The sequence below is a fragment of the Danio aesculapii genome, chromosome 3 (assembly GCF_903798145.1).
Source record: "Danio aesculapii chromosome 3, fDanAes4.1, whole genome shotgun sequence".
Lineage (NCBI taxonomy): Eukaryota > Metazoa > Chordata > Actinopteri > Cypriniformes > Danionidae > Danio > Danio aesculapii.
In genome coordinates, this window is record NC_079437.1 from 29,697,281 (window position 1) to 29,721,923 (window position 24,643).

The following is a 24,643-nucleotide window of genomic DNA, read 5'->3' on the forward strand; positions in this document are numbered from 1 at the left end:
ATCATCCATGTTAATATAAGCATGCAAACACATTTCCTCAGGATCATTCAGAATTGCACTGACATAGTGAGACAGAGGAAAGAGGGGAGACGAACCAAGAGCTAAAAACATGAGCTGGGGGGGTGAAAGTTTCTTGTGTCTAAGCTGATGAAGGGGTCAGAGGTCACGCTACAGGGATTGTGCCTCCACAGTGTAAGATCTAAGGCAGCAGAAGAGATGGGCCTGGAGACTGTGGGTCGATACCACATCCACGTGTATGACGGAATCAATGGCCTCTTAGAAAACAACAAGAGCTGATATACGATAACGGACTGAGCGCACACTGGCAAGAGTGTGTGCGTGTGTGTGAGTGAGTGTCTGTGTGTGTGTATGTCCTGAGGCCTGGCATGTGATTAATAATAGAAACAGAGAAAATATGAGCTAAGGGGGCTACGGTGGGAAATAATTATACTGATGTACATTTCAATAACATGAGCGGTAGTGATTGGTAATGTAGAATTCCTCCAGTGAAGGATGTGTGCGGCAGCATTGGCAGTGGTTGTACTGCGATATTAAAGGGATAGTTCACCTCAAATTAAAATTCTGTCATCGTTTTACTCTAAACCAGCATGATTATCTACAAAAGTTAACATTTTGAACCGAAAGCCAATGAACGTCCAAAAACAACACAGAAAGCCATTAGCTATGTTTCCATCCAAAGATGCGAATAAATTTATGCGCAAAACTGGAATATCGCATAAAAGACGTGCGAATAAAGCAGCGTTTCCATTCAACGAGTCAAATAGAACAAAACCATCACTTGCTGATAAACAGGCGCCAAATATTAACAGTAAAAACGGAATTTGCTGCGGTAGGTACCGCAAAAATAAATAACTTGCGCCTCAGAAGTAAATGCTGACACGCAATGAATGCGTGGAACACAGACGCTCTTGATTCTAAAGGAAATAAATAATATAATAACACTAATACTGAAATTATTAAGGCATTTTAGAATGACCAAAACACCATTTCAGATGTTTTATAATTTGCTCAGCCTGCTGTTTTGTCTATTCACACACATTTTTATCATCACATGATCTCTTATAACAAAATTACATTACTTTTTTATGCGCATACTGGAATTTGTTCAGTAAAAGTGTTTCCATCGTTGTTTATTGGCATCTTTTATTTTCGAATAAAAAGTTTATCCTACTCAGTTATGCGCATCACCTGTTTTTTATGCACAAGACCAAAATAGGTAGATGAAAACATAGCTATTGACTTTAATTGTACAAACAAAAAAAGTCCATTTTCAAGATATAAAACGTTTGAAAATTCTAAGTACCTGAGCAGTGACACACTGTTAGCGAGCAACTGGCGGCATCTATGCTGCTGAGAGCAATGTGCAGATGAACACGTAAATGCAGGCTCATGGTTTCCTCTCAATAAACGACAACAGTGAAAAAACATCAGTTAATAACGAATCTGATGAATGAGCAATCATTCACGTACAGTATATTGCACTTTATACAGAAGACTGCTTTACGTAGATTTTTACATTAGATGTCGCTTATGCTACACTGTAAAAAAAATAAATAAATAATAGAAGGTAATTTACAGAAATTTACTGGAAATTTTCATTTAAATTAAAAATGACATGAAATAACAGTTGTTAAATTAGACATTTACCGTAAAATAACGGTAGTTAAATTAGACATTTACCGTAAATTTCTGTAATTCTGTAATCATTTTTCTGTTTTTTACAGTGTATTGTTGTCTATCGGGTGGAATGTGTCTATAGAGCGACCATTTTAGTAGAGTAGCGCTCCTTTGAAATGAATGTGGGACCAAGTTGCAGATCCGGAGCCATAGATATATAGACATATATCTATGATCGGGAGTTTTCCCGGTGGTCAGTATGCCCTTTTTTTTATTCCGAAAATTATAATTTTACATCACTTTTCTATAAAGATGGATAAGTGACTACATGGGCATTGCTGACAAAGAGTGTGTGTTTGTGTGCATGGAAATTAATTATCCTCCCTCCCTGTTAAATTTGATCTAATCCGTGTCCTGAAACACACCCCCTCTTCTGCTTTCACTTCTTATTCTAAGCGGAGCGATTCGTTTGTGAATCTCTGTTATGAATGACTCTTGAATCATCGATATCCCTGCGTCTCAATGTGCATACTTCTCTGATCTAAATGGTATATAACATTTGTATTATTCAACAATTTAGGGTGGACAGTATGCACATTGAGGCACTGTTGTTATCAGGCACCCTTATAAGTCACTTAAAAAACTAGCCGTTAATTCACTTAGCTGACAATATTACAAGTTTCTGGCATCCGCATCTTGTTATTATATTTCATTTACATTGTTTACTGATTTTATTCAACAAAACTAGCTTAAGTCTGGTATTTAGTGCGAGTTGGTGCTACTTTGCCTTATGGTCAGTGCAGTAAGAGACTGTATTATCATACTTGTTGAGCACAAAATTTCATACCAAACAAAAACGTAAAAAACTAATTTATCTATGAAATGTTTTGTCTTTGTGCTTTGTTTTCTTTGTTTGCTCGTTACTACACCCATACAGCGCACAAAAGTGCAGCATCTTCAGACTAGCTTTAGTCTTGACTAGTGCGGTTGAATGACATTTGTCCTGGGAGCACTGTACAAATGTGGTATGCGATATCTCGTGTAAATATCTATGACAGCTTTAAAGCAAAAAGCTTATTAGTATTATACATGGGGGAAAAAAGCATCACTGTGGCTTCCATTCCAATTAAACTATAGTGTCTATTATCTTTTCAGTGTTTATATTTTTACTTACAAACACTTGACCATGACAAGCTTAAAATGAAATTCATTCATTTTCATTTCGGCTTAGTACCTTTAATAATCAAGGGTCGCCACAGCGGAATGAACCGCCAACTTATTCAGCATATGTTTTATGCAGCGGATGCCCTTCCAGCCACAACCCAACACTGGGAAACACCCATACACTCTTGCATTTACACACATACACTACAGCCAATTTAGCTCATACAATTCTGATTCAACTGACCCAGCTGGGGCTTGAAGCAGTGACCTTCTTACTGTGATGCGATCGTGTTACCCACTGCGCCACCGTGACGCCCTGAAATAGAATGAAACTAAGAAAATTAAAGAGTAGCCACACCTACTTATTACATCATCAAAACAGATCAATAGTATTTTATAGATGCTCACCAGGCAAAGCAAACTGTAAAGTTGTAAAGTTTCTAAGCCTTAAGCGATGACAGAATTGAAATTTTTGGGCAAATGATCCTTTTAATAGCGGCAGTGACCCTGGATATCAAGGGTACGTGAAGGTTTTGATAATGCTCTGACTAGAGAAGCAGCAACCTGAACGTTTACAAGGAAAGAAAATGCATCTGAAGTCAGTTTGTAATGTCAAAGCTTTAAAAGTAATCTTGTGGAAAGGTAAAACAAATGTCCCCCTCTTTGTCTCTGTTCGCAAGGAATGCTCAGACATAAAAGATAGTCACATTAGCCAAAAAGAGATGAAGAGAACCAGTTTGTCTTTTTTTTCTCCACTTTTTCTTTTAAAGACAATGAAAAAACTTCCAACATTTTAGCTGTGGCCATCAGCTCTGTCCCCTCGTACACAGAGCACATTTACGAAACAAAAAAAAAGGGAAAGAGTGAGAGAGAAAAGCACACCCAACACGAGAACACAGATCAGGCTAGGGACGAGCTGGTTAGGGACACAACGGAGACAGGTCACGACCACATTCTACAGAGAACGACCGAAACGCGCATCTGAGAAATAGACCCTGTCCCTACCAAGTGCAACAGGTCCTACACAAGAAATAGTTCCTCTAAGACACAGGACAGGAGACACTTGATTGTTCAAAAAAATGAGATTTTCTCTGTGCAGGACAAAGGCGAGGGAAGTGGAGACGTACACGGAGTCACGGTGACATATACCAACATACAGGCATACACGCGCACACATACAAACCAACGAGCAAACGCATATCGACACAAAAAGAGCACTCCCACAAACACATCAGATACACGGGAGGAAAAATTAGAAAGAAAAAGAGAACGAATGTGTGTGTGTGTTTCTGAAGTGGTCCTCTTGGCAGAAGGATGACGGAGAGCACACTCTTCCTCTTTTGAAATTAAAAATGTCTGAGAGAAAAAAAATCTTGGCGTGGTATAAAAATAAAATACTATGGCCAGATCTTTTTTTTTTCTCTCCCCCCTTTGGATGTGTTTCCAGGAAGTGCACACAAATCCAAGCTCAGTCCCAGTTAGGGTCCGCTGGCAATGTTTGAAATCAATGAAAGCTCCCATTGGAAGAGTTCTCAAGGGGATTCAGTCTGCCAGTGTGTCCAGGTCAATGAAACATACTCTTTCGTTCAGTATCTGGTAGAACAAGAAGAATGACTGGACTCTAGTTAACAAACGCAAATAAAAGAAAACGCTGCCGATCTCGAAGAGCTCCGAGCAGAAGGTGATAAAAATGTAGAAGGCAGAGGGACACATTTCAATGCTGCGTGACATGATTTGGCCAACGTATCCGTCCTTATTTCTCCTCCTCCAGATGGGAACGGTCATAAAGTAGTCCTCCTCTCCAGAGAAACAGGAAACAAAGATACAGCACTCCCAGAACTTGCAGCTACTTGTCCGACTGAAATCACTTTGTAAAGATTTTCTATAACTACACACAGACACCCGTACAAACTCACGTACGCACATGCGCTCACACATACACAGAAACATTCGTGGTCCATAATCTATCAGGTCTCTCTCCTGATTATATATATATATATTTATTTTTTTGTTCTTTTTTAAGTAATTAAAATCTCTTTTTTTGTAGGCTCAGTTTCAAATAACTAAATAAAGATTATCTATTTAAAGTGGGAATGTTTGTCATATTTCCCCTGAATAAATCATGACATATTTTGACTTTAACATCATTCCTGAAGCAAAACCATCCATGCCAGTTGTTTTGTTATGAGTCTGGTGTGTGTTCTTTGTTTGTTTGAGTGTGTATCTGTGTGTGCTTTGTGTCCGGTCTAGTCTAGGTGTTGTTGTTGTTGTTGTTGTTTTTTTTCTATATATTGTGTTGGGTCTGCAGGGTTGATTTAGAGGAATAGCACTAACACAAGTACAGCCTCTCTTCTCTGCTTCTTTCTTGATGAATAATTATTCACAGGTGAAAAGAAAGAATGTTTTCCCGTCGCTAAAAAGATAATGCTGACCTGAGGATGAGAAAGAAACAGAAGACAGAAAAAAAACATGGTTAATCATATGAAGAACAAAAAGTTACAAACAGCTTAAGGGAACAGATGGCAACATCCATACAGTGTTTGTGTTGTTGACAGCTGTATTTACTCTCAAATAGTTTTGAATCTAGAGATTATAAAAAAATTATCATAAAATTCAATCATAAAATATATTGGATATAAGCCCATTTGAGGACAACACTGTAAAACCCCAAAAGTTAAGGTAACTCAAACCATTTGAGGAAACTGACAGCAACAACCCATTTAAGTTCAAAATCTAACTGTACTGAGAACTGTGTACTTAATCTATTTGAGTAAACGAAGCAATTTGAGCACAGTAAAACTCAACAAACCAACTGAGTACTGTAAAACTCAATAAGTTAAGGCAACTCAAACTGTTTGAGGGAACCGATTGCTACAAACCATTTGAGTAAAAAACTAATCTATATGAGTACTGTGAACTTACACCATTAAAGTTGAAGTAATGAGGGATTTAATGAACTCATTACCTTCAACACTGAGTTCAAAACTCTTTTCTAATGAGTAGAATTAACTTTCAGCAAATCTTGAGTTAACTACACTCATTTCATTTGATAAAGTTGACTGTTGGGTTTTACAGTGAAGTTAACCTACTAAACCTTAATTAACCAATAGCATTTTCAAATGCTTTTTTAACATGTTTTTAATATAACTGCAGAATTTGAGTCGAGACAAATGTGTGTTATCTTAAAAGAAACACTTCCACTTTTTTGGAAATAGGCTCAAGTTGCCTTAATAGTTGCGTTTTACCAATGTTGAATCTATTCAGTTGATGTACGGGTCTGGTGGGAGCACTTATAGCTTAAATAAATCATTGAATTGGATTAGACCATTAGCATCTCACACAAAAATTTTTGATAATTTTCAGATTTGAAACTTGACTTTTCTGTAGTTACGTGCAGGGCTTGACATTAACACCAGCCAACTCGCCAAATGTGGATAGATTTGAGCTGTGGTGGGTCAGACATCCCCATTAGCCACTTTGGCTGGTTGAAATTTTTTTTAAATTGCCAGAGCTGCCTCGTCCCTAAAGATTGCAATTTTAGTTTAAGACCGTTTGTCAATATGCTTCCAAATGTGCTCAGAAAGCTTAGAATCAAGAAGCAGTACTATTGATAACTCTTGCGCAAGCAAATGAAAGCTGGTGAATACTGAATTAGTATTCAGTATGATCGGGCGCACGCTGAGATACAGGCAATCCTCACTTACTGATGCTGTGAGCAAGGCATATCCGATGTGATCCACGCGAGTGCTTAAAAGCTCCTGTTTCCTTGCGCAAAAGAACCATGCCTGGAAACGCAACTGGTGCAATCGTTTCTCCTCGAAAAGAATATGGTTTTGAAAAACAATAATATTGATTTAATAGGAGATAACGCTTCATTTATCTATAGTTATCTGATGATCTGGGACTTTTATCCTGGACAAACTACTGTGTACAGTTTTAGATAAATGAGAATAATTTAAAAAAATGTCAATTGTTTTTTTAAGAACATTTTTGTTGAATAAAAGAGTTTGTATACAGATATTTAGCTTGTTTGTTTAAAATTTGTGGCAATGAAATAATTAGTTTGGTGTGGCCAGAGATAAAAAAAATCCTTAGTGTTGAGCCCTAAAAAGTCATGTGAAATTTAAAAAAAGTTAAATTAATGAGGAGCCATGTGGGCATAACACAAATTGTAAAAATTAGTAATATTTTGCATGCCAAAGTCAAATTTATGCATATAAAATATATTTTCCCAACAACAAAATTGTGGCTAGTGAAAATGCTAGTAACGTTAGAAAACAGTGGCTGGTGATCAAAAAAGTGAATGTCAAGCCCTGGTTATAGGGTGTATTAAGACAGAAAATGAAAAGTTGTTATTTTCTACGTCAATATGTCTAGAAGCTATATTCTCCGACAAAATAATTAAGGAACTTTACTCCAGTTCCAAGGCTGCAACAGGCACAACAGCAAAACACAGCATCTGAAATGTTTCCTTATCTAGGTAACAGTACTGAATAATATCACTGTGCCTGCCGCAGCCATGGCACGGCAGCAAAGTCTTGATTTTTTTTGAGTGAGATGCTAAGGGTCTAATCCGATTCAATGATTTATGCTAAGCTAAGCTAAGCTAAAAGTGTTGACTCCAGAATCTGGATATTAGCTGAATGGATTCAAGCATGGTAAAACTCAACTGTTTAATTCAAGTTGTAAAATGAGCCTATTTTCAAAACAAAGTGGAGTGTTCCTTTAAGACCAACCTTTATACAGTATGAGTAACTAGAATCCAACATACTACCACTAGTTCAGTTTGGTTCTATTTACATTGCACAGATTAGCAACACATGCTCTCAAATATTGAAGCCGCCAGTATGGTTACCCAATGTGGTTTTTTATCACAAAACTGTGTGAATGTAACCAATTGTCTGACAATTGTATTCTGCTTGTGTTCATGACTGAAACCTGAAGCACTGCTGTGTATCACTTCGATTCATTTACCCGCACAGGTCCCATACGTGTGGAAGCACCCCATCTATTTACAGTGTGTGTCCATGTGTGTGTGTACTCACATCTCTACTCAGAGTGAGGGCTGTCCACCACTATGTGTGGCTTGGGGGAGGGTGCGGCACTCTTTGACACATACGTGTTTATGGATTTTTCCTAAGGAGAAGTAAACACCAATAAACATGTTAATTCAGAAGGAATATTTGGTCCATATAATGCATTATACAGATAATTTTTGATCACACAAGTATTTTACAGTGATGAAATGAGCTTCGCTGCAAATCCTCTTTTACCAATAATAATAAAAAAATCCCTGTATGAATGTATAAAAAATGTCCAGTGAAAAATTTGTGATTGTTTACCATTAGTTATCTTTGGAGCTGAACTTATTGCATATGCATGTGATAAATGTATGAGCGGACAGTATTTAAATGAATTGTGTAGCATGAATCATTAAGGTTTGCAAAACTTTATTTACTGGAATTTGCTCCACCATTCAATGCCAAAAATAAAAATGATAAAAAAGCTGCATCTAACATTGCTGCTGGAATAAAAAAGAGCACACGGTAAAAGGAGAGCATATTACACAATTGCAGGGGTGTAAAATAACAAATTACAAATACTCAAATTACTGTAATTGAGCAGTTTTTCTCAGGAATTGTAATTTACTAAGTAGTTAGACATGAAATTTTGGTCACCTGATGTCACAACCTAAATCTAACCTAAAATTAGCGTCTTATGACGTTGTGTGCCTGCTGAGCAATAACTAAATGCACTACAGAATGTTACGTTTTCACACAAACTGCATGTAAACACATCAGCTTTTTACAGCGTAATACTCACTACTCTTGAGTACTTTTAAAAGGTCTACTTTTTACTTATACTTTGAGTAATATTTGCCACAGATAATTTTACTCACACTACATTTTCAGGCAAGTAATAGTACTTTTACTTAAGTATGATTTTTCAGTACTCTTTCCACCACTGCACACTGGTGATGATTTACTTGTAAAGGCAAAATGATGTTAAAACCCATCATACTAATCATTGACAGCTTTGCCTGCACCAAACCAGGAACTATTTGAATTCTTTTTAACCACAGAAATGCTGTAAAATGTAAATGGTATTCATATAAATGATCACCAACAATCAAATTGAGTATTATTATTGGCTTGTTTGCAACCGTACACCAATTTAATCTGTTCTTGCAATATTACATTGGTCAGTCCGGAAATGAGCTGCTGCTTCTGTGTCCTTAAATAACTTGCAGAAATATCCTCTCTTATCAGTGCTTTTATGAGACTGTGATTTTATGGTAATTTGCCCGTTTATCAAATCTGGTAAAAAATATTCTATTGTATATGCACTTATTACTTAATGTGCTAGCACACAATAACAAATGCAATGAAATGTTGATAATGTGCCATAATGTATTAAGCATTATGCACTGAGCTGTACTAACCATTTTCCTAGGCAACCATATTTTAATGTCTTTATTTTTAAAAGCAGGATATTTCAACTTAAATCAGTCATTCACGTCCATTTATTTCTTAAGTAGAAATGTAATAGAAAAAAACATGTGCAAGCAGTCAAAAAATAAACCACCTCAGTGGTGCTGATCCTAAATATGCTATACAGCATTACTTTTACATGTAACTCTTATTTTTATAGCCATGAGAAAGGTAAGTAATACAGTATAATGATTAGTATAATAAGGTCTCTTACAGGACATTATGAATGGATAGTCATGCATTATTAATGCTTTTAGTATAATGCATTATATACAGTGCTCAACAAAATGTAGTACACCGCATTCTGAAAATGAATATTTTTATCCATTTCTCAGTAAATATATATAATATAATGTGGTGCGTTTGAACAAAACAGATTTATTAAATGGATATAATTATTAAAATTATTTTTTATTCACCGAACATCTTTAGAAATAGTAAGATAATACATTTAAATTCATGCAAAATATTGGTGTCACAAATGAACTATAACTCCTTTTAGGCACCACACATGAACTATAACTCCCTTTAGGCACCACATGCACACGCACACATGCACACACACACACACACACACACACACACACACACACACCAGTCCCGGTTCTCCATTGATTAAACACACACACATAGTCTCTCCGTGTTTTAACCCTCGCCTTGTTTTATTGTTTATCCTGCCTGCCTCCTGTATCGACTATTTGTTTGTTATCTGACCACGCTTCTGGATATCCCTGTTTGTAACAGTTTGCTCCTGATTGTGACCATTGCCTGCCTGACCATTCTCTATGTAATAAAGTACTTCATGTGGATCCTCAACTTCATTGTCAGCATCCTTTAGTTACAATTGAGAAAAAAAGTACAAACTACAAAATGTTATAAATTTTTTATTTCTTTAGAATTTTGCTCTTTTTTTATTTCAGATTTTTCCATAACATATGATATCAGTCTAAAATTAGTATGCCTGAATGTATAAGCTATTTTGTTAGATTAGATTTGGCTCCAGTACTGACTAATCTAATGTATGTGCACAAACATAATATTGTAAAGCTTCCTATAGAAAATATGAATTTAAATGAGAGATGTATTAGGCATATACTCCTATATGTTTAGCACCGTATACAAGTTTGAAGGCCAGAGTTACTGAACCAAAAAGTTCTTTCTTTCTAGTCTTATTTAGCAGTTTTTTGCAGTTGATAACAATACCATAATATATTACAATTTAAATACCACAGCAAACTTTTATTTAAGTAAATTGTTGTCCAACAAATAGAAATGCTGTATTTCTTAATTAAAAGAATGTAGCTTTTAAGTATTTTCCAATTAAGTAAGTAAGCACAACTTCAAGTGATCATTCACATAAACAGTCAGTGAGTGAGTGGTCTGCTCTTTATCGTGCCAATGTTTTCTGATTAATGCTGTCAGCATTATAGACAGCAGCAGCTCTATTAGACGTTATTTACAGTGCGAGCTCTAATGCACACATCCATTGCTTTTGTACTGACTGCGTGCATTTACTTAAAACATATCTGACTGTGTTTACATTAACATCTCCCCCAGACTGCCTTTTTAGCAAAAAAAAAAAAAAAAAGTGCGTTTGAATGCAAGGTACAATTACTCTTTGCAGGCTGAGTGTGCAAATAAAAACGAAAGCTATTTTTATCAACTCCACAACCTGCTTGAATGGTGCACACCAGTAGTTCTCAACCACTATGTGGACTCAGGAAAAAGAGCCTCGATATGACATGAAATAATTTCAAGCAGTACTTTTATATTTTATTAGGATACAACATAAGCATTTAATAGCTCACATCCTTTATTATTACCATAGCAATGTCTCTTTAAATGCAAATGAGCTGCTGCTCCCCGCCCCCTTTCCAGAAGAGGACGGTGCCTTTACAGCTTGAAACTCGGCTACTCCGGAAATGACAAAACAACTGCATGCTTTTTGAAGTCTTGTCAGTTTTAAGTCCCAACATACAGGCTATGTCCGAAAATGCCTAGTACTCAGTAGGCACTGCATTTGAATGCGAATTTACTACGCAGAAAAGTATGTTTTATACAGTATGAATGCGAGTAGTATCCCAGCAGACACACAATGTAATAGACACTAATATTAGGTTAGATTTAGGTTGCCAGCACCTAAGTACAATGTTATTCTGACGTCCAATAACAACGTGAAATGACGTTGATATTTGGATGATTTTAGGTTGCAATGGAAAATGACCAAAATCCAACATCGAGCCAACATCTTAAACCAAAGTCATATTGACGTCAAATACTGACTTTTTTTCTCAGGTATAGCAACCAAAATCCAACGTCTGATAGACGTCATAGTGGTAACGTCCACACAACATCAAGCTGTAACATCATTTGAGGTTAATATCTTGTTGATATTAGGTTGCGTTGGAAAGTAACCAAAATGCAACGTCTGTCTGACGTTGGACACTGACGTTGACCTGATGCTGTGTTCTGCACAATTTTCATTTACACACAAAATGCAACATCCCACGACGTTGTTGTACAACATCAATCTGATGTCATGTTGACGTCCTGTGCCTGCCGGGATGAATGAAACTCAGACATACTACATTATTTTTGTCATTATCACGTGACTTACGTCGTTGTGGCACTTCGCTCCCATTCATGAATTCTCTCGCAGTGCATTACGGGATAGCGTAGTGTCCATTGGATGCGCATTACAGAATCTGGCCGAAACAAGTAGGTCATCCAGATAACTTCTCGCAAACTGATTTTCAAATTCTATTAATTCGGACACTCCTCGGCTCACATAGTGTTTTCAGCTTACTATATACTATGGAAGTATGCGATTTCGGACGCAGCCAGTTTTTCTGAGACCACAAACACAAGCCCTTGCGCAGGAAAGTGTCATTTGACTTGTTGTGTGATTAATTAACTAAAAAGGCATAAAGACACAACAATAAAAGCACACACAAATATATAAATTTACATAATGTTGGTTATGTCTGTGAATGCAGACAGTTTTGAAAGGATCTTCATCTGTATCAGTAAATTAGATTTCCATGATTTCCAGTCTTCAAAACAGTCTTTATTAAAAGTACAATTTCTTGACATGGAAAACTAGCACCCACTTGGAATGTTTCAGTATCACTTGATTTAATGGTCATTATCAGTGGTTATCAGCTGATAAATATGGGCCAGTAGGGGCCTTCTGCGCCTACTAGTAGGCTCAGAAGGCTGTTATCATCCATTCATATGATTAATGAGGTATATCGGTTGATGATTGGGTTTAGGGTTGGGGTGGAGGTAGACGTTAATAAAATACAATTAATAGGAAATTGAATAACTAATATAAAAAATTATTTTTAACTTCTAGTCACAGCCGCATGTGATCTATAGGTGATTAACCATGTGGATGGATGATAACAGCCTTCTGAGCCTACCGGTAGCTGATAATCACTGATAACCCCCATTCAATCCAGTGATAACATTCGAATCGGCTGAAACTAGTCTAATTTTTATGAACATAAAATATCATTGTGGATGATAGGGGTCACTGGTGTCAAAAGAACTAGGTATCAGGTGCGAAAACTGAGGGTAAAGCCATTTTACTAGGGTCTTGGATTGCATAGAGGGCACCGCCTGTATAAAATAACACACAGTGCACATTGATTGATTTTCATGCTCTCAAACACACACACATAATCCATGCGGTCAGGCTGTATACCTCCACCAGCTGGTGCCAGTGTTCAATAGGCTTGCGGGGATTCGCCAGCATGGCTGTCCAGTGCTCTCTTCCCGGCCCATCAGCATCACTGCCCATACGGCACATCCCGATCACCTCATTATGACCGATACTGAGAGATGGAGAGAAAGAGAGAGAGAGTGGGAGGGAAGAGAGTGAATTAATGCAGTTAGGCTAAGAAATGAAGGAGAACCACAGCACAGTGCATCCATTACAACAAATAGGCAAGAGAGCAAGAGAGAGAGAAAGCCACAAAAGAACACAAGGAGCAAGAAGGCACAAAGTAACAAGATATAAAATTAAGCCTAATCTGCATCATGTAATTAGAAAGATACAGACAGGACTTTAGTGTTATATAGCAACCTGCCTATTAACACACTCTCTCTCACACACACACACTGAGAGGTTCCACATGCAGTCCTTTAATTACGCAGACACAGACTGAGAGATCACATAATTACACAGACAAACAGAGAACAGAAGGAGAGAGAGAGACAGAGGTACATTCCAATTATTGAATTACAGAGATAAACAAAATGAGGCGGGTGCACAGGGAAAGGACTCAATGATTTGAGCGAAAATTCGTCACCGAGGACAGATGGGTAGTTGTTTATGATAGGTCTACTGATTACCGAGATAAAAGAAATGAGGAGAGGAGATGAGATGAGAGAAAAAGGTGTTATAATCACTTAATTACTTGAAAAATTAGTAGGAAAAGCTGCTCGAGTGAAAGTGGAATAACAAGCGCATACAATAAGCAGAGTAAATCTTTCCTGTATATTCAAACTATTAAAAGGTTAGTTCACCCAAAAATGATAATTACTGTACCAAATCATTTATTGAGCCTCATGTGGTTTTAAACTTTTATGAGCTGCTTCTGTTGAAAACTAAGGAAGATATTTTAAACAATGCTAAGTTGCTGGCACCTAGTGACTTACAAAGTAACCAGCATTCTTCAAAATATCTTATTTTGTGTTCAACAGATAAAAAAAACCAAAGAGTTTTGAACAAGGGTGAGTAAATGATACAATTTTCATGCTGTTCTATTGTCATACATTTTCAAGTTTCTAGAAAGGCTAATGAAATGATAAATAATGAAATATAGCGATTTACAGTATGTGTGTCATATACTAGGCCTGTGCGTTTAGTGACAAATTTATGCTAATCAACGTAACTAACATATTGTAATGATTACAGTACATTCTGCAGATTTTTTTGTTTATGGGATTTCTTATGTTGACCAAGGCTGCATTCAATGGATCAAAAATACAGTAAAAACAGTAAGACTATTTGATTATTCTTACAAATTTCTAATCAGCCAATCACATGGCAGCAACTCAATACATTTAGGCATGTAGACATGGTCAAAACGATCTGCTGCGGTTCAAAACGAGCGTCAGAATGGGGAAGAAAGGTGATTTAGGTGACTTTGAACATGGTATCGTTGATGGTGCCAGACGGGCTGGTCTGAGTATTTCAGAAACTGCTGATCTACTGGGATTTTCACGCAAAAAATGCCTTGTTGATGCCAGAGGTCAGAGGAGAATGGCCAGACTGGTTCGAGCTGACAGAAAGGCAACAGTAACTCAAATAACCACTCGTTACAAACAGAGGTATGCAGAAGAGCATCTCTGAACGCACAACACATCCAACCTTGAGGTGGATGGGCTACAGCAGCAGAAGACCACACTCTGTCACTCCTGTCAGCTAAGAACAGGAAACTGAGGCTACAATTCACACAGGCTCACCAGATTGGAAAAACATTGCCTGGTCTGATGAGTCTCGATTTCTACTGCGACATTCGGATGGTGGGGTCAGAATTTGATATCTACAACATGAAAACATGGATCCATCCAGCCTTGTATCAATGGTTCAGGCTTGTGGTGGTGGTGTAATGGTGTGGGAGATATTTTCTTGGCACCCATTGAGACCATTAGTACCAATTGAGCATCGTGTCAACACCACAGCCTACATGAGTATTGTTGCTGACCATGTCCATCCCTTTATGACCACAGTGTACCCATCTTCTGATAGCTACTTCCAGCAGGTTAACACACCATGTCATAAAGCGTGAATCATCTCAGACTGGTTTCTTGAACATGACAATGGGTTCACTGTACTCAAATGGCCTCCACAGTCACCAGATGTCAATCCAATAGAGCACCTTTGAGATGTGGTGGAACGAGGTACTAAATGGATGTGCAGCCGACAAATCTGCAGCAACTGCGTGATGCTATCATGTCAATATAGACCAAAATCTCTGAGGAATATTTCCAGTACCTTGTTGAATTATGCCATGAAGAATTAAAGATGTAGATAAGACAAAACAAAATGAATACATGTTGTGAATGCTGTGTTATAAATCACTAAAGACAACAATTTAAATGAATTAACAGCAAATGTTCATTTTTGGGTGAACAAAAATTGTATAAATAGAGCCGATACAGCATTCTATTCATTTATAGCTAACTATATTATAAAAGTGTCACTTTTCTCTAATTCTACTGTATACTTTAAATTATGAGTAGTTTTTATCTAAGGAAGCTGCATTTGTATAGTTGCTCCACTAACAATGTCATTAAATCAAGAAAGAAACAGGTGCCAGCAGATGTATCTCCAGCATTTTCAGTAATGCCAAAATAAACTCAGTCAAGAGGATTTAAAACGAAATATGTGTGCTGCGAAAAAGCCTGAAATCAAACAAATAACATCGGCTTTACCAAGCAGTCAGCACGCCATGAACAACACTTCTTCATCTCCAACAAAAATAACTTGCACCTGCGCAACGACTTCCGCAGTAGCGCTGGTTTAAATACAGAAACAGTAAAACGGCATGTCAGATATATGTACAAAATGACTATTATCCAACAGATAGCGCTTCTGAATGGAGCGTTTAGCACAGATGGCATGCAGCAATGCTAAGAGCAATTCATCAGCCGTTATCTGTGGCTCACAGACGAGCAGCTTCATTAGGAGGGGCCGGTGGTGTGCCGCGTGCCATTGGGGAGAGATGGAATCACAGAGAGCAGCGACAAACACGCATTTGGGGAAAGTCGGATGTGGATTTCCTCAGCACTGAAAGCCATTCTTAAAATAGAAACGTGATTTGTATGCACCTGATATCCGCAAGGCATATTCTGTTCCACAAAAGCACACAAAATACGGCCATAAAAGTGGGATTAGATGGCACTACGCACCAAGCAGTAGGTATACTTTTTCAAAAAGTAAAGGAGAAACATGTAAAACAATATAAAATCTAGACATAAATGGCTCTTTTAAGGCCTACCACACACATACACACTCGCACACAAACAAACAGAAGAGGTGACTTGAGCTGTGCCCACCAGACAAGAAATATTGGCTGTGTTACAGAGTGTCTCACCACCAGACATTACTTCCATTAGTATTAGGCCGTCATGTATATTCATGAGGTGTCTGTCTTTATGCAAAGCAGTGCAGACGTCCACCAGGAATAGTCCGACACACAGGGGCATAAGGGTCTATGTTCAGTGAAGCGCATACACATACAAATATGTGCCACAGGAATGCTAATTCACCAATTAAAACAACAAACTATCTTATCAGTACCAGTCATGGAGATTTGACAATGCATAAAAATGTGTGTATGCTCTTTATTTGTTTTTTTGTGATAATTTAAAAGTGGGATTCATTAAACTTGTGTAATAATATAGTTTGAGTAGTATTTGTGGAGTTAGTGTGTCTGTACTTGGATTAAAAGCATTTTTTATGTTTGACAAGGCTGCATGTATTTCATTATAATACATTAGAAACACTAATATACACAATTATAATCGTTAATATTGTTTTACTCTGATTTTAATAACATTTTAAATGTAATTTTTTTCTCTAACACATTTTAAGCATTATTATTACTCAAGGCATAGTATTACACAGTCCTTCAGAAGTCACTTTAATATGCTGATTTGCTGCTCAACAGAGACAATGAACGGAAAATAAAAAAGAATGTTACATATTAAGTTGAAACTATGTTATTACTTGAAATTGATAACTTATGTAACATTATAAATGGCTTCACAGTTTTTAATCGAGCATTACTTTGTTTTATAAAAATCTTACTAGCAGACCCCACATTGTTCATTATAGTCATAGACTGTAAAAGATATGGACGTAGTATCCGTGGCGTCACCCATATAGGTTTCTGAAGAACGCAAAAGAAGTTACAAGTAGGCGTTACCAACCATCGCCATTTTGTTCATGCATCATAGCACCGATCAGTGAATACCAAACAAGGGCAAAGAGGCGGAGCTACAGACGCCTGCTAACATTTTGCATACACAGGCTTTTCTTTGGGAGAAAGGCTTAATAATTCATTACCTGTGACTCGTTTGTGTTCTTACCACATATGCTTGGTTGTACACAATATCAATAAAGTGTTTAGACTTTTAAAAGCCACTGAGAATTATTTTTATGAAATTTTCTACAGGATGATAATGCGAATTATATCCAAATACTGCAAATATAGTCTGTGTTAGTAAACCCAAGGCTAACTAAGTAAGTAAACATCTTTTTTTCTGCTGTAAAGTTGGCCATTTTAACAGTGGGCTTGAGAGTAAATTATGGAGCCAGGACTAGCGGAATTTCGATGAATTGCAGTTTCAGTTACTTCCATATTTGCTTGGGAGAGCGGGAGGTTGCCGCTTGATTATAGTACAGAAATACAAGTATTTACATAATTAGGCTTCTTTATTTTATCCACTCAATAATTCAGTTAGGCAAATTATTGCAAGCTCTGCATGTAAATATAGCAAACATAATACTAAAAAAGATATTCTGTGTTTTATGGTTACCTGCCTTGACTTTCATGACTGGCCATAATACCAAAACAGCCAATGGAAGTGCTATCCTGTCTGTGGTGCATGTCCTAATGCTTACAGAACAGACAACTTCTTTAAGTTTCCTTTAATAAGATACAAACTAAAAAAGTAAAAAAAAAAAACAGTATCATAACCTACCACACTTACACAAACACGCAGCAGATCCAGAAAAATGCACAACAAACCACAAAACTCACCCAACATAAGACACAAATGCCCATGCATTCATTTACCTTCTGCTTAGTCCCTTATTTATCAGGGGTCACTACAGCGGAATGAACCGCCAACTATTCCAGCATATGTTTTAAGCATCAAATGCCCTTCCAGCCGCAACTTTGTACTGAGAAACACCCATACACTCTCACATTCACACACGCACTCATACACAACAGCCAATTTAGTTCATCCAATTCAACTATAGCACACATGTTTGGACTGTGAGTGAAACTGGAGCACCCGGAGGAAACCCACGCAAGCATGGGGAGAACATGCAAACTCCACACAGAAATGCCAACTGGCCAAGCCAGGACTCGAATCAGTGACCTTCTTGCTGTAAGGCGACAGTGTTAACCACTGAGCCACCATGCCACCTAATTTAGATACAATTTAAAACATTTAAAAGGAATTTCAAATGCATATACAAAGTGGTATCTATTTAATATAATCCACAAATCATGCACTACTATAATATTACTAAATAACAAATGCTGTATAATGTGTTTTTAATGGAGTTTTAATGTGTTTTTCTAAATAATAAATAAATATATAAATAAATAAAATAAGGAATTTGCTAATTTTCACCACAGCTCAGTCCTCCAATAAAAGCTTCTTTCTTCAAATGAATATGAAGTCCATGTGCTCCTACAATAACTCTGCGAAACGCATCTTGCAATCTTGCCTAAAGTTGCAAGTAGGCACTTCCTGTCAGGCCTCATATCTCAGCATGGGGCTTGATGTGCTGCAGTACAGTATATGTCTCAAAGCCCATCACAGCATGAAAAAGGCAGTCATGATCTTACCAGTCGTAGTCCATGACGGCTATGATGAGCGACACACTCTCAATGTTCTCGTTGGGAATATCAAAGACCAGAGCCTCGTTATACGTGGGATTGAGGGTGTTCTTCTTTATGGATGTCTTTCTCTTTTTCAGCCTTCGACCTTCACAAACCAAAGATGCCTTTACGTATGGATCTGGAGGAGAAAATGACAATTTGTCAGTCAAACTTGAACAGCGGTAGAGTTTTGGCAACAGAAACTAAATGGATAGTTCACCTCCCAAAAAATACATTTTAAAAATACAATCTTACAATAGGGATGCATGATAAATTGGTGGCCATGTCGTTATCGGCCGATAAATGCTATTTTTAATGCTATCGATATATTTAGGTACGTAATTGTAGGTTACGTAATTGTACAAAAAAAACTGCCTGCCTCAGTCGAACTTGTTCAGACTTGTCCAGTGCCCTATAATGGAGCTTTCCTCACATTGTTTATTCCTTCAAAGTCCTATAAATAAGATGATTATTTGTTATCATCAACACGTTGATTGCCACTTGTTGTTGATGTAAGATTGTTTTCAATTTGATCTGCATATTTAAAATGGTTATAACGAGCACACGTGATGGCTATTATCACGCAGCCATCAGAGTCTTCACAGCAGCATGGGGGGAGAGGTGTGCCAGTCACTGAATCCAGCATAGGGGTTCACAAGCCTCCGCCACATTCTGTCTTTATATTATGCACTTATTATGTGGTTGTCATACAGTCATCTGTGCTCAATGCTCAGGTGTTGTACCAACATCTGACATTCGAGGACAAATCTGACTCCGCTTCGCATGCACGTGTGTGACGCGTCACACCGCATAAACCTTTCATTGATCATTTTTCCCACAATTGACAGCAAGCATGAACATAGAAGCGTTGTCTGATTGACAAGCAACACCTACATGTGTTCAAAAGAATCTAAAATGCCAAATAGGTGGAAATTTATGCTGCATTTTCTAAAGTAAATCATACACTCTGTATTTAGCTTTTTGCTTGTAGGGTGGCTCTGAACGGTCAAAACACCTCTCAAAACACTGTTTCGGACATTATATACTTGTGCATATATTGTAACACATTTCATTCAGGAACATTTGAGCTGGGTTCAGTTCTTAGTTCTTTTATTTTAACGTTACTTAAAGTACATTTACTTAACTTGTTTGTTAAGTCCCATCTTATTATTTAACATTTTTATGCAACAGTCAAGTTACATGTTAATTTATGTGAAGAGACGGAAATAATTTATTTTTGGCATGCAGATTTATGTGAAATCATAAATATAGTTCCCCTTCGGATGGGGAACTCCAATGCTATGTGGAAACTTCCACTATGGGGATTTCGTCAGAATCCAATCATCTGAAAGAGTATAAAAACGGGCCAATGAAATGCCAATGAGTTGGCAGCGTCAGCGTGCACAGCTGGCGTCAATGACAATCAGTCATGCTATAAAGACGCAGCCAGTGCCATGCTCGACATCCTTTCGCTTTCAGAGCCTTTCACGAAGCTTCTGAGAGAGTCTTTGAGGGTATCTCCAACCTGTGTCTACAGGGAGAGATCGAGAAGCAGCTTCTCCCGGTCCAGAGCGCGTATACGCAGTGGCAGATGGTCGAGCTGGGTATTTCTCCCTTGCCTGGCGTCCTTTGGGTCCGGTCCTCCAAGAGCGGTTTGTATATAGGAAAAAAGCTTTCCTAAAAGAGCAACACGGTCGTGCAGCGCGTCTTTTTCAAGACGTCACTCCGACCGTGCGTTTCTGGATGCGGTGGTTTCCTATCCCCGGATGATGGGCACGAGCACAGCGTTTCATGTCTGGGGGTCCAGCATGTTAATGCGGTGCTCGCGGGCAGTGCATGCCATCACTGATGTCATGTCTGTTGCGCAGTTAAGATCGCGGCTCGCTCTTGCAAAAGAGCCACCCACCCCAGTTGTCCCCCGCACTGCGGTTGGCACTCGGGCAGATCTGAGGGTTTCAGTGAGAGTAAATCCGCCGCCCCCGGGCCGTGGACCTCTCGCTCCTCCACGCGCTCCATCCAAGCTTCAGGTGAAGAGAAGCGCTCCGTCCTTGGATGGTCGCTCTCTCACCTGATGACACCGGGGGTCAGATGTCCATCGCTGCATCGGAGGATGGGCTGTCATTGTCTGATGAGGATGCGAGCCCGCTCGCTCCCTCCCTCCGGGGAGGAGAGCGCGGCGTTAGCATCTAAAAAGCAGACGTGATGGCCGTGCTTTCTCGGGCTGCTTCGGCCGTGGGTCTGGTGATGGTTTATCCCCCAGCCCCGCGGCCGGACCGACTAGATGGGTGTATGTGGAGGATATAAGGAGGCAAGACCTTCAAAGCCTCCCGTCCCCTTCTTCCCGGAAGTGCACAGTAAGCTCACGCTGTCCTGAGGGCACTTTTTTCTGCCCGATCTGCGTGCGCTTCCATCCTCACCATCCTTGGAGGTTGGGCTGTCAAGGTCTGACGAGGATTCGAACCCGCTCGCTCCCTCCGGGACTTTGAGCGCGGCGTCGAATCCAGAAGCAGACTTTGCGGCTGTGCTTCCCCAGGCTGCTTCGGCCGTGGCTCTGGAGATGGTTTATCCCCCAGCTCCGCGGCCGGACCGATTAGAGGGGTGTGATGTGGAGGATGAAGGCGAGACCTTCTAAGCCTCCCCATCCCCTTCTTCCTGGATGGGCACAGTAGGCTCACGCAGTGTGCTGCGTGCGCCTTCCCCCTCACCATGCACGCTATGGCCACCTACCAGCGCTACCAAGCGCAGGCGCTGGCCCGGCTGCGCGAGGATGGTTCTGACCCAGGACTGAGCATGCGCTCCGCACCGCAACCGACTATGCTCTTACAAAAAAAAAAAAAAAAAAAAAAAAAAAGTCGGCTGTGTGTGCCCTGGGAAGGACGATGATCACATCCGTGATCCAGGAATGCCACCTCAGGCTAAACCTGGTGATGTGCGTGACGTTGACAAAGTTCGCTTTCTTAACTCACCCATATCCCAGGCTGGCCTGTTCGGCGACACTGGCGGTGAATTCGCCCAGGAATTCACGCCGGTGATAGAGCAGTCGGAGGCGATGGGCGAGGTCTCTATCGGCGGGATTGTATGACCGCTCCCCCCCGCCGAGCCATCCACATCCACTGCTTTTTCGCCGAGGACGCCCGCCCGCAGCTTTGCTTCGCCGCCCCCGCCTGCGCCTCCGGCCACGCGGCTGCGCCGAGCATCGCGCCGGCAACCAGCGTCCCCCGCCCAGGGCGCCGCTAAGTTCGGTAAAACGGACCGCGAAGCGTCCCTGAGGCGGGCCATCTGGGGAGGAGGGAATTTGCTCTTTCCCCGCTGGAGGGCGGGGCACGTTATTTAAAGGCGTAAAAAAAAAAAAAAAAAAAAAAACGCCATCAAAATCCTCAGTGAAAGAGCACTTTTCCCCTCCTCCGGATGTGACAGCCCGAACACTGCCAGTCTGGGACGCTATGCCTTCCAGCTCGCAGGATCGGTGCATTTCGCCAATGGCTCATGGAGCACGAGAGAACGGTCTCCTTTCTCTCCACTCCCAGCCCCTCTCCTGGAGTTTGAGTGCGAGACGAGAACATCTCCTCTCCTGCTCTCCTGTGGGACCCCAGCGCTCCCCGGATGAGCCCACTCACTCCACGCTGCCCCGCCGCTGGCACGTCAGCGATCGTGCGGGTGGGACCATTTGCGGGGGCTCTGCCTGCCTGGTTAGCGCGGGCCAGCCCATCGCAATGGCTCATCCATACGACCAGACTCGGCTATGCGATTCAGTTCGCTAAACGGCCTCCCAGGTTCACGGGCGACCAGGGTCAGTCCTGCGTCCGCCCCTGTCTTGCGAGAGGAGATTGCTGTCCTCCTGGCGAAGGATGCAATCGAGCCGGCCCTCCAGCCGAGATGGAGCGCGAGTTTTACAGCCCGCACTTCATCGTGCCCCAAAAAAAAAAAAAAAAAAAAAAGCGGTGGGCTATGGCTAATCCTATATCTGCACATTTTGAACCGCTGCCTTCACAGGCTGCGCTTCGGAATGCTTACGCAGATGCGCATCACGCGATGCGTTCGTCCTCAGGATTGGTTTGCAGCAATAGATCTGAAGGACTCGTATTTTCATATCTCCACACTTCCACGCCACCGGCAGTTTCTGCGGTTTGCGTTTGAAGGTCGAGCGTGGCAATACACGGTCCTCCCCTTCGGGCTCTCTCTGTCTCCGCGAGTTTTCACCAAGCTCGCGGGGGGTGCCCTCGCGCCCCTTCGGCTCGCCGGCATCCGCACGCTCAATTATTTCGATGACTGGCTGATTTTTAGCCCACTCTCGGGAGCAATTGATTATGCACAGAGACAAGGTGCTCCGGCACCTCCGCCCGTTGGGGTTTCAGGTCAACCGAGAAAAGAGCAAGCTCGCCCCCGTGCAGAGCATCTCCTTTCTCGGGTTGGAGCTGGACTCGATCACTATGGAGGCGCGCCTCTCACGAGAGCGCGCCGAGGTAATGCTGAACTGTCTGAGAGAGTTCGACAGGAAAAAAAGTGGTCCCCCTGAAATTATTTCAGAGGCTCCTGGGGCATATGGCATCCGTAGCCGCGGCCACGCCGCTCGGATTGCTCCATATGAGACCACTACAGCATTGGCTTCACGATCGGGTCCCCAGACGCGCATGGCACGCGGGCCCACACCGAGTGACTGTCACTGCGCTGTGTCACCGCACCCGTACCCCCTGGAAAGGACCCCTCCTTCCTACGGGCCAGTGTGCCCCTAGGTCAGGCGTCCAGGCAGGCTGTCGTTTCGGCAGATGCCTCCAGTATGGGGTGGGGGGGCCGTGTGTAGCGGGCATGCTGCTGCGGACCTGTGGAGGGGAACCCAGCTGCATTGGCATATCAACTGCCTAGAGCTGTTGGCAGTGTTTCTCGCTCTGCGCCGCTTTTTACCGGTGCTGAGGGGGCAACACGCGCTGGTCAGGACGGACAGCATGGCCGCGGTAGCGTATTCCATCCGGATGGGGGGTATACGCTCCCGCTGCATGTCTCAGCTCGCTCGCCGTCTGCTCCTCTGGAGTCATACGCGGCTGAAGTCGCTGCTTGCTATTCACACCCCGGATGGGCTCAACCGTGCGGCCAACAGGCTCTCACGGCAGCTCCTTCCCCGGGAGAATGGCGACTCCACCCCGAGTCATGCGTAAGTATGCACTCCCCCCAGTGAGCCTACTCGCGCAGTTTCTGTGCAAGGTCAGGGAGGACGAGGGGCAGGTCTTGCTAGTTGCGCCCCTGGCCCAACCGGACCTGGATATCAGAACTCTCCCTCCTCGCGACGCCCCCCCTGGCGAGTCCCTTTGAGAGAGGACCTACTCTCTCAGGGACAGGGCACCATCTGGCACCCTCGCTTAGTTCTGTGGAACCTCCACGTGGGGTCCATAAGACGCGACGAGGAAGACTTAGGTAACCTACCGGTGGCGGTGGTTAATACCATCACTCAGGCTAGTGCACCCTCTACGAGGCATGCCTACGCCCTGGAGTGGAGTCTATTCACTGAGTGGTGCGCTTCTCGCCGAGAAGACCCCCGATCTTGCCAGATCAGTGTTGTGCTTTCTTTCCTTCAGGACAGGTGGAGCGAAGGCTGTCGCGCTCCACACTGAGGGTTTACGTGGCCACCATCTCCGCTCATCATGATGCGTGGATGGCGGCACCGTGGGGAGGCATAACCTCATCATCCAGTTCCTCAGAGGTGCGAGGGGATGTTTTCCCCCG

At 41.1% G+C, this 24,643-nt stretch overlaps 1 protein-coding gene across 1 annotated transcript in view; it reads right to left on the reverse strand.

Moving 5' to 3' along the window:
• Window positions 1-3,167: 3,167 nt before the first annotated feature.
• Window positions 3,168-24,643, reverse strand: part of syt3 (synaptotagmin III) — a 95,231-nt gene continuing 73,755 nt past the window's right edge. Inside the window, exons 10-13 of the mRNA XM_056453600.1 lie at window positions 18,893-19,064; window positions 13,000-13,129; window positions 7,848-7,938; window positions 3,168-5,234 (exon numbers count right to left, since the gene is read on the reverse strand). Of these exons, the coding sequence (XP_056309575.1) occupies window positions 7,852-7,938; window positions 13,000-13,129; window positions 18,893-19,064 (389 nt within the window). The 3' untranslated portion in view covers window positions 3,168-5,234; window positions 7,848-7,851. The remainder of the gene's footprint in view (window positions 5,235-7,847; window positions 7,939-12,999; window positions 13,130-18,892; window positions 19,065-24,643) is intronic.